Source organism: Papaver somniferum, chromosome 7, assembly GCF_003573695.1.
Source record: "Papaver somniferum cultivar HN1 chromosome 7, ASM357369v1, whole genome shotgun sequence".
Classification (NCBI taxonomy): domain Eukaryota; kingdom Viridiplantae; phylum Streptophyta; class Magnoliopsida; order Ranunculales; family Papaveraceae; genus Papaver; species Papaver somniferum.
Window position 1 is genome coordinate 230,455,684 of NC_039364.1, and position 11,743 is coordinate 230,467,426.

Below are 11,743 nucleotides of genomic sequence, written 5' to 3' on the forward strand. Positions count from 1 at the left end.
TTTTGGAACCTCAGAATACTTCAATTCTCTTCGTATATTGAGTGTTAGAACGAGCTTTCACATATAGGCAAATGCATACTGCGGATTTATATAGAACATATCTCTCGTTCTGTTACATTATTTTTCGTAAATCTATGCGTCTATCTGTCGTGTGTTGCTCAACTTTAACTGAAAACTCTCTAGGTGTTGAACACTCGTCAATCTCGACGACATGCACATCATCTACGTGACCATCTCTATCTTTAATAAGGTTTCATGAGTAGTCAAATTAACGTTATTAACTCTCCTGCTGTCTCTCTGGATTTCTGAGATGTACTGTTCAAGAGATAATAAATTCGACACTACCGTTAGGGGCTTCATAGACTCCTTGAAAACGAGACAGAGATGAGAGATGATGATGCATGAAAACCACTCCTTAAGTCAGTTACTCATCGCCAGTGCTATTTTGAACCTAATACGTTAAAGTTTTGATAACCAGAACACCCTCTCCGCGTGGCATACTCAGTAGTCAGTAGGTTTGAATGTGTTTTCAAGTCTTTGACTATTGATCAGAGTCAGGACTCAGAAATGTGTTTTCAAGTCTTTGACTAATGATCAGAGTCAGGACTCAGAAATGCGTTTTACAAATCTTTTCTTTTACTTGTGTACATATCCAAAACTTCTCGAAAAACTGCATTCTCATGAAGTTCTGAAATGTATATGAATTAACAATGCAAGTCCTCTAGGCCATACAATATGACTTCTATAAATTCCTGTTTAAATTTCTAGCTAGACCATTCTCACTCAGGTGGAAATTATAAAGAACCATTTTTTGGGACCATGATTTTTTTGGGGACCATGGTTTTATTAGGCCACCTACCCTACAATGTTAAGGGATGTCCTAAAATCAGATGAGATTACTAATTTGGCCCTTATCCTAATTAAATTAATCCTAACCTAATAACTACATCTAACTTAATCTAAAACAAAAACCTAACATAATCCTAATCTAACCTAGCCGCACAACAAAAAAAAAGCAGTTTTGAGGAACTGTTCTCCTCTTCTTCTTTCCTCTTCCCCATTTAAACATCGTCTTCATCGATTAATCGTCGATTCATAAAATTTTCATCGTCGATTAATCAATTGACTATAAGAATGGTTCTTCGAAAGAAAACCAATAGACTCCCAGGAACAGGTCCCCCATTAGGACATCTAGCAAATCAGCCAAGTGATTTTGAGATTCATAAAGAAGTGGAAGAGCCAAGTGAATCCATAATCCAGTATAATAGACGCGGTAAGAAGCCTGATTCTGCCATGGGACCGATTCGCAGGTATTTTCCAACAAACCCATACTTTTAATTTGATTTTGATTCGTTTAATTGAATAGAAATCATCAAAATAGGGTTCGAACGGAAGTTACAGTGCGATATTCGGTTAGGACGAATTTCTAGAAAACCCTAGTTTGTTAACCGAACTTCCTGAAAGGAAGAACACGAAGAACAGTTCGGTTTTATAGGATTCAAAACCGGGTCACCGAACTGCCAGTTCGTTTAGTTCGCAAAAAAGCCTAAAACTTTTTTCTAACCGAACTTCACCAGTTTTGCAACAATTTGTTTTTCCACTTGTAACCGAACTGTGCAATTTTGCCTGCTATTTTGAGTTTTTGTGTAATCGAACTGAGCTATCTTGTTCGGTTGGTTCGCATAATATTCTAAAACTATTTAGTAGCCAAACTTTACCAAAAAAAAAAACAAATTTCAATATAACTGAACTATGCTTTTTTCCCTATATGTTGAGTTTCAATTTAACCGAACTTGTCCAACTATGTTGTGTTGCATACATGTGGAGTTCGGTTTATTCGCAAAAAAACCTTGACAAACCGAACTCTTCACTATTAGTTACCAATGTTGAGTTCGGTTTATTCGCAAAAAACCTTGACAAACCGAACTCTTCAGTATTTTCACACATGTGGAGTTCGGTTTGATCGCAAAAAACCTTGACAAACCGAACTCTTTACTATTAGTGACCAATGTTGAGTTCGGTTTATTCGCAAAAAAACCTTGACAAACCGAACTCTTCAGTATTTGCACACATGTGTAGTTCGGTGTGTTCGCAAAAAACCTATTCAAACCGAACCTTACGCTGAGAACCCTTATGTTGCATCTGATTTAGTCAATCATTTATTGATTAAGCTAATATATTTTGTTTTCTTGATTAGAGAAAAACAACCTTTACTGGAAAATCTGAGAACTCCCACGCCTCGAGGCAAAGTACATTGTGGTGTCGGTAAGCGTGGAACCAAAAATGCTAAGTACTAGTTCGGTAGTATCTCAAATATATGTATGCCACCGAACTATCTGTTCGGTTACCACCATAAATTTGATAGGTAACCGAACCTATCACTGTAAACCAAGAGTGACTTTTTGTATAAAAGAAAATTATGCAAACACACTATAATACACCCAAATTCCAAAAAACACAATCTTTAATTCTTATGATGATGTTCAAAGCATACATATTCTAGCTAAGGGTAAATTTAATCATCCCCAAGGGAAATTGAACCTTCGTGTATAATTTTGTCTGATTCCTCCAAAGCTTTCCACATCTCCATGTTATGTTCATACATAATGCACCAACCCAACATTGTGTCGGGGTTAAATCCATTCCAATAAGAGCATCCACATATCGGAGGCAATGGACAATTTTCGTCTAACCGAAGGCCTATAAAATGGTTGTGGTTAACGAGCGCAATCACCACTCTCCTACGTCTAAGTTTCTCGATACATATGGTTGTTTTGGGAGTGTATGTGAAACTAGCACCTTTTGAGAAATAGTGAACCACGCAATTGAATGCGTCGGCGATTAAGTGCCCGCATATCGGCATGGTCATCCAATGATCACTTGTGATTGGATCGGCCCCGTGGAGACGCATTTGAAACCTAACAAATTGAATATTGAGACTAGCATCACCATTGGACAACATTGTCTTGTAAAATTACGGTTTCTCCTTTAGCTTCATCAACATCCTTTGACAGACATAAGTGATTTGATTATCATCATATAGCTTGGCACCTTGAGTGAAAGGCCCTATTTGTTGTACGACTACATGGAAACCGCAATTACCATCCGGAGGGACGTCATGGGTGGATATGACGTCATCTCTAATGTAAGGAGGTAGCTCTTCCAAGTACCTTTTATCATCAAGAGGTGGTGTATCAATTGGAGCCTTTAGATTCACGTCTCGTTGACTTGGTTGGCTCGGTTCCGACGGAGTAGGTTGAGAGTGTAACTTCGGTCCTTTTTTCTTCATGTCCCGTTCACTTGACTCGCCTTTTTCAATAATTTTCCTTCCCCTTTTCTTAGAATCTTCTTGGTACTTCGCCGCAGTATACTCATGCCCTGAAGGATCTCTAGTAAAAGGAGTAATTTCACTTTTCCTTTTAGCCAACACCTTTGCATATTCTCTAACTTGTTTTTTTGTTTCTTTGGTTTTTGGCCTACCTTTGCCCTTGCCTTTATCCGGTTCTTGCACAATCTCCGAAGTATGCGGAAAAACGATTGGCCGCATGTCATCCCAAAAGATTTTCATTTCGAGTTTTTTCATGTTCCGGTACATTTCGATAACCATTCTTCCCATTTCATTGTCACCAAACTCTTCTCCGACATCGCCCTTTGGAGGAGGGACAAAACTTAATTGTTGCCAATATGGATCAATATCTCTTAAAGGGATTATGCCATGTTCATACTTAGCTATCATGTGGCGACAAGGGAGTCCCTCATGTTGCTAACACACACCTCGTCCATCTTGGTTCCCCATATGTCGATTAAATTCACCTCAACCATTAACCTCTTAATGCAAGCATGTGAAACATTATAGTGGAGTCCCTTGAACAACTGAAGGTCCGCCATTTTCTTGATGTTACCGCCTTTGTCTACAATCTTTTTGTACTTCATGATGCGGCTTTTTTGTAATTTCTCTTTAGTTCTCTCAATATCGCGTTTGAAGTAACTCCCCATTGCGTTAAACACAACCACAAAATTATCGATACATCCAAAGAGATTTTTCTTCAACCGGTGGTGAGCCGATTCTACCAAACTTGTCGCTTGATTCCCAAAGTGTTTATAGTTGTTGGTAAAAGCATAAACAAAGCGCTCTTTGTGCGGTTCCAACCGTTGCTCCACCATATACGTTATTATATCCTCCGGATATTCGGGGCTAGACCAATGTTCTCTAAATTCGGTAACATTTAGATAATACTCTTCTTCGGTGAGAGACCAAGTCAATGCCTCCCATTCCCCGGAGAAGGCAACCCATTTAGCGTGATTTATGGTGTATTGTTTATCGAATTCCTATTTTGCATCCGCTTGTTCATCTTCCGGTAGCTTACTAATCTCTTCCAATCCTTTCCTCTTAGGTGTACAAAGTTGAGGCTTGCACCTATTCATCACATTTCACCATATATGAAATGTACAAAGAATATCATGTGCCAATGGGAAGACTTTCTCTGTTGCGTTCATCAATGCTACTTCATTGTCCGTCACGATAACCCCGGGGATATCATCATCTCGGTAGATCGCCTTCACTTGTTGTAGTGCCCAAGTATAACTTGGTTCTTGCTCGTCCTTTAGAAAACAAAAAGCAACGGTAAACGGTGACTTCGTCGACGTACGACCAACAATATTCAACAATGGCATCTCGTATTTGTTTGTCTTGTAAGTGTAATCCATTATGAGAACTTCATGGAATGATTGAGCCAATTGAACACTCTTCGGATGAGCAATGAAGAGATGAGTAATTTCTTCTTCCGGACCTACCTTCTTTTGAACCGTGTAGCCTTTCTCTTGAGCCAAAAAAAATAATTGTTGCACTACTTGTCTATCCTTCCATTCATTCCTTTTAATTGTCTCAATTGCATTGTAAATGGTGGACAAAGATGATACGTATCCAGGTTATCTTCCTTTAATAAGCGAAGCATAACAGTAGGTGGAATACTCATTTTCCTATATTTAGCAATTTTTTCCATTTCTTGAGGAGTGAGCCTTGCGGCCATTGCATGTCCTTCAAGATCTTCTGGGCGAGGGTGGTTATGACAACCTACCACTTTATCCATAGCTAGAAACCATTTACTCGTTAATCTGCTCTTGCTAAATACTAACTTGAACGAGCATTTAATTTTCTTTGAGCATGTTGTGTTCTTCCTCGTCGTCTTTCCTTTATACACATAACCCTTCCTCTTGTGACTAACATCGGGATCTCCACTTCTCTCACAAACCATTTCAAAACGAGTTTGGCTTTCTTTTCCATGCAAAACTAAGACACACTTGACTCTCTTAGCATGTTCTCTAGCCCAATTCTTCGCATCAATAGGTAAGTCAAATACCAACTCATTAGCATAGTGATGAGATGTATCTTCGTACAACATACCAACCGGAGAAGGTTGATCATGCATTGGTATAGGTTGGCATTCCATCTACAAGAAATATATCATCATCAATTATAATTACATTAGAGTTCGGTTACATAAAAGTTTTATCGTAAAAACCGAACTCTAAGTTCGGTTCATAAGGCAAAGTTGAAATGTAACCGAACTAAACACTGTAACTTTTGATTTTTTTTTTCTTCTGAGTTCGGTTGTTTACGCTTTTGTTTCAAGTTTGCGGAACAACCGAACTTAATACATTTAGTATACTCTTATATTATGTCAAGTTCGGTTAGCTAGTTCGTACACATGCCGTTTGCGAAATAACCGAACTTCGTACACTAATTTAACTCTTATTTGTACGTAAGTTCGATTAGTTATGGTTAATTGGTTGCGAACCAACCGAACTTTGTACACTAAGTTAGATCTAATTTTTACGTAGAGTTCGGTTTGTTAATTTGTTACGAACCAACCAAACATAACGCTGGTAATCCTAGAAACTTCCATTAACGGTGAGTTCGGTAACCTGCGTGTTTGGACCAAGTAACCGAACTGCACTTTCAGCCGAGTTCGGTTGCTTGTTCATCATGCGATGGAACCGAACTACACATTCAGGAGAGTTCGGTTACATCTTCTTCACAGAAGGTAACCGAACCGTCCCAAATCCAGTTGAAAGTTTTAGATTTTTAGGAAAGTTTTGACCAATTCAACATACATTATCCAAGTTTGGAGCATACCTGGACACCCAAATACTCTTCCTCCGGTTGTGGTTGATAAAATCCATCATATTCATCTTGAGATTGAGTTTGTGGAAGAATAGAATCATCATCTAAGAAATAACTCATATCTGGATCATTGTGAAGATTAACAAATATTCTAGGAGAGGATGGAGATGAAGAATCAGATGAGTCTTCATCACTTGAATACCCAAAGTTAGTGAATTGGAAAAAAAAAATTATTTTCCATGTTTTTCTCCTTCGTCTTCTTTAACTTTACTCACTCAATAATTCTACTCATCTAAAAAAAAACTCATCTTTTAATTTAATCTCACTAATTAATTTTAACTAAATCATTTCACTAATCATAACCTAAAATTAATTATGAGGGTAGTTTAGGTATTAATATAAATATCTAGATATGGGGTGACCTAGGTTTACTTCTAATGTCTTTACCCAAAATAAAACCATGATCCCCAAAGAAACCATGGTGCCCAAAAAATCGTTCATTATAAACTAGTTAAAAGTGAGATGCCCCAGGCCTAGAGGCAGAGTAGGGTAGCTGCATACAGCTGTGAGGTGGTTTGGTTACCTTAACATTTGTTGAAGTAAAAGAGAGTAAAAAATTCTGGTAAAATACAAATAATCAAATATCAAACATTTACCACTGTTTAACTTCCACCAACATTAAACATTTCCCAATGTTAACTTCCACGGACACTACTTAATAACAAAAGAGTAAATCTGAAATCTCAATAACCTGGGAAAGAAACTTATAGATTGATATTCCTAAAACACAACGGTGTCAAGCATGGTTCCCAGGGTCTGGATAATGTTTGATGACATCAAGTTATTGACATGCTCTTCCAGGTGCTTTTTAGCATCCTGCCTTCCAACATTGGCAATAGCAAGCTTCTCTGGGGACAACTCATCCTCCTCTTGAACAGCTTTGTTGTATTTGATGGCCAGGCTTCGCATTTCCTGCAAGGTAACCTCAACGTGTTAAAACAAATGATATAACCAGATAGCACACCTTTAAACTAATAGAACTTAAGTTGAAATAGTCAAGATAAGGTAATGAATAGCTTAAACGAATCTAAAAGTCATCAGTCGTTAGTATATCTCACTAGAGGGATCAAGGTATCTATATGTTTGGTGACACACTCGAGGGACATCGCAATCAAAAGAGATGGGGAACAAAAGATAAAGCAAAGATCTGAGTATACAGATCATGTAGAAGAAATATCATACCCGAAGTCTAAACTTCCATATGACCAGGAACTAAGATGGTTTTAGTCTTTTAGAGCAGTGCAATCTCAAGAAGAAAAAACAATAAAAGAAAAAGAAAAAAAAAACAAGAACAGAAGAGGCAGCTAGATGACAATGTTAATCTCGGCAGATAGAAAGACAATAGGTGGAGCAATTCAACTGAGCAACCTCTGTCATCGAGTGATTTTCCGACATTAGAAAATCTAAAGGTCTAACATGGTCCTACAGATTCAAGAGCAAGCAGCAACCATACAGAATGACATGACGACTGCACAAGGAACTACACTAGCTACAGTTCGGATGTTATTCAAGGAATCACAGACCTCTACAGTCTGCTCATTGGTTTTTGAATGAGAATCAAACTGCTGCAGAGTCAACCCATCAGTCCACTTCTTCTTATGAAGATTGAGCAACATCTTTTCCTCAAGTTCATTTTTCCTGTAATTAATCGCTATTGAATAGTAATGCCTATTCAAACCATGGATCAAAGCCTGAAGAAAAAGACATACATCAAATGACTGGGTTAGAGAGTGCAAGAATACTAGGCACAAAATAATTTCATTACAACTATGTTCTCCAAACTCACTTGAATGGACGGCTTGTTGAGATATCCAAGGTTTGATGTTGTCTGTCGTGGCTCTTGTCCCAACATCATGGTTTGAGGATTGATCAAACGGAAGGCATCAATGACTACCTTACCCTTAACACTTTGTATAGGGTCTATAACCACGGCAACAGCTCTCTGATTCAAAGCCTCAAAACTCTGCAAGAGATACATGATGTCAGAAGTAGTAGATCGTTTAACACATTGGCACAAATGACTAAAATGAGAAAGACTAAAAAAAAAAAATCTGTCTGATTCTTGTCCGATGTTAATCCTGTAGACGAATTTTTTTAGACGTACTATATTTTCTTCAGAACCAAAAAAAAAAAATCTGTATTCAGACTCTTGATGCACATAAAAACCTAAAAAGCACGACACTGTAAGCTATAAAACCTTGAGAAATGTAAACAACTTTCTTTGACTCAGTTTTGACACTTCTCATAAGAGCCACGATTTCACAGACTTTGGGGACTTGATAATATTAAAAGTTTGTGGGCAGGATACTAGCAACTCAGTATGATCAACATCAGGCTGTACGATGAAACTTGACAGTATTCACATTATACTCTACCATACCTGCTGTGTATTAATATCAACACCAGAGAGCCAACAACCAAATCCAGGATGCGAGTGATACCATCCTACAACCATCTCTGGTCTGCAATAGCATGCAGAGGTAATAATTAGCTTAAAACACGTTATAAACAAAATCAACTTAAACAGATGAAGGTTGTTCTCAATTCAATGAATTTATCATCAAAGGAAAGCCAACGTGTTATATAGCATAGCATAATACCATATTCCCACGTTAAGCAATGAACCGTAACTGTTGGGAGTTATTTGAAAAGTTACTTAGATAATTATATTACCATAGCTAATTTTTATGACTATATAGAATTGAGTATCACCGCAAGCAAAACCATAGAGCCATTAAAATTGATAATAGTAACAAAATCAAGGGACCACCACTTACATGTAAAGGTTTAAGATGAGAGATGAAACATCCATGAACACAGGCATAAACTATCGGGCTGTAGCACTCACTACGTAGTTAGTTCTAAACTTTTCAGTCAGGCCCTCAAACAGGCAATCAACCGAAGAAAGCGTCCTACTAGATTTTTATATACAGGTTAAGCTAATATGCATTTCTAATATACATTCGCGGGGAAATCTAGAAACTTGTTTCAGGTATAAAATACGTACTCAAGGAATCTCATATAATATGCCTTAAGGTCCAACTTTCGCGAACCTCAACAATTATCATAAGACATACCCAACGGACCCATGCACGTCCCTAGTAAGGTTATGACGTCAAATAGTGCCCATGAGAGTTTTACCATCCAGTGCATGTCGTTCAATTCAGACGTATAATGTGTATATGGTTCGAACATCAACTACAAAGACTAACAAACAAACATCTGTGAATACAAGCATAAACTACCTGTCTCTAGCACTAATTACATGGTTACTACTTACTACTACATTCTTCAGCCAGTGAATTAAAGAGGCAAACAGACGAAGAAAGCATATATATAGGATAAGCCAAGCTACTATCCACTCATGGGGGAATCTAGGTACTTCTTTCCCGCATAGGATGCATACTTGATTTATTAATAAAAACTTTTATCAGTCATAACCAGAGGGATCTCATATTTATTTCCCCAAGGTCCAACTTAGCGAAACTCAACAATTATCAAAAGACAGTACCCCAAAAGTCCATCTCAACAGTTAGATGTTCGTCCCTAGTAAATGCACATGAGAATTTTACCATCCTAGTATGTAACATTCAATTCAGCCATAATATTGTGTATCTGTTTCTACTCATCACCTAACTAAACTATTATAAACTTATAAACGTGATCTACTCATCACCTAACTAAACTATTATAAACTTATAAACGTGAGCTTTAACATAACAGTATAGAGGGAGAGAGAGGTGAACCTGCCAGTCTGCTTAAGCATATCCAGCATATTAGTCTGGAACACTGGATCAACAGCTTCAACACTAACACCAGTACCACTCTGAGGCATGGCGAAAACATCAACAACACGAACAGTATATTCATCTACAAACTCCCCAAGCATCAATCCCATGACTTCCATAGGGACCCCAGCTCTTCCTGTAACAAAATCAAAATTCAATTTTAATTTCAAACCCTAATTTAATCATCAAACAAAAAATCTTCAAATAAAACCCTAATTTATCATCAAACAAAAAATCTTCAAATAAAACCCTAATTTTCAAAAACAAGGAAAACCTAATTCAAGAAAAATCAAACAGAAGAAGAAGAGGATACCATGTTTAAGCATCTTGAGGAGTGCAAGAGAAGAAATGTAAACTTGCTCAGATGAATCTAAGAGTGGTGAATCTGGAGGTGGATGTCCTCCCATTCCTCCTGCACCTGCTAGTATCCTTTGTAATCTCTCCATTATTGATTTGATTTACTCTTTTGCTCAGGATTTCGATCAGACGTCTTATAGTAGATACCCGAGAGTAATCGAGATTCTTATCCCACAGATCTTGTTTACGTTTATTTGTTTTGTTTTCTCAATTGGTCTCAGTTATGAGGACTCTGGTGGCTTTAAAGTTGCGTTTATTACTTTTCTACCCCTCATTTTGGAGTGTCCCAAAAGAAATCTGGACAAGCCTAGGCCAACGCCGTTTAAAGCAAAATCCCATGGATAGTTATAACCGGCCAGTCAAATGATCCACAATGATTGTGCGTTACAGCATTGCCGGCCAAGTCAGTGATGCGCAAAGGTTGCGCGTTACTGCATAGACTATCAAGTGCTAAGATAGCAAGACCCTACAGGGTCAGTGACGTACAAAGGTGGCGCTACACTGTAAAGGACATTGGCTAAATAATGAAGCTTATTGGCCGACACAATAAAGCTTCATTGAGGGAAAGACAAGGCAAAGCCAAAATGACAAGATGCAACATGCGATGTTGGCCCAAACTCAAGGATGATGCAAGAAGGTAGAATAGGCCAAGAGTTGGTCTATGCATTCTTTCAAGGCTGTCCAAAGCTTGAACAGTGCAAGCAACCTAGTTTTGCATGAGTAGCATTGCTATTGTCAAACAAATTGACTAAGTGAAGCATATGATGCATGAATAACCAGAATGATCTTAAGGAGTTGGCCTTGATGATTGAAGCACAATGATTGACTGTGCATTGGCTTAGAGCAAGAAGGATGCAGTGTCAAGATGGTCGTTCATTGAATCAAGGCCAAGTTCAGAATGCACAACAGTGGTGCAATATGGCTCAGGTGACGGTTATAAGTTTGTTATTGGCTTCACAAGCGTGCCAAAGGCGCGATACAAGTTGGAAGGCTAGTGAAATGAGTTTATAACCTTATTAGAGTGTCCACAGCCGTTTGGGACAAATGCAACGTCAATTGGCTGGACAACACAAAAGTTAGCAGTTGAAAAGCAATGTTGGCGGTTACGGAACTACCGTATGGGACACAAGGTTGTTCCATGCATGTGCAAGTGTTGTGCACGGTTTTTGGATATGTAACTATTGTATATATAATGTGAGAGACATTGTAAATCAGTAGGAGAGAGTTTGTAGAGTTAATCTCATGTTTTGAGAGAATAAGGCATCACCAAGAGGGTTTTGGTCCATGTGATGGACTTGTGTATGTAATCTTCCTTAATGCAATAAAATGAGTTTATTGTGTTATATCTTTATGTTTATGATGTTGTTGATGTTGTGAAGTTGTCAATTGGATTGATGCATGGCAAACCTCTTAT

At 37.9% G+C, this 11,743-nt stretch overlaps 1 protein-coding gene across 1 annotated transcript; it reads right to left on the reverse strand.

The window, feature by feature from the left end:
• Positions 1–6,722: 6,722 nt before the first annotated feature.
• LOC113299790 (26S proteasome non-ATPase regulatory subunit 14 homolog) lies at positions 6,723–10,550 on the reverse strand. The gene is made up of 6 exons (XM_026548877.1): positions 10,286–10,550; positions 9,931–10,108; positions 8,565–8,646; positions 7,971–8,147; positions 7,708–7,875; positions 6,723–7,096 (listed from the first exon to the last, which is right to left on the reverse strand). Exons 1-6 carry the CDS (start codon positions 10,416–10,418, stop codon positions 6,905–6,907), a joined length of 930 nt encoding a protein of 309 aa, XP_026404662.1. The 5' UTR covers positions 10,419–10,550; the 3' UTR covers positions 6,723–6,904.
• Between the last annotated feature and the right edge of the window lie 1,193 nt (positions 10,551–11,743).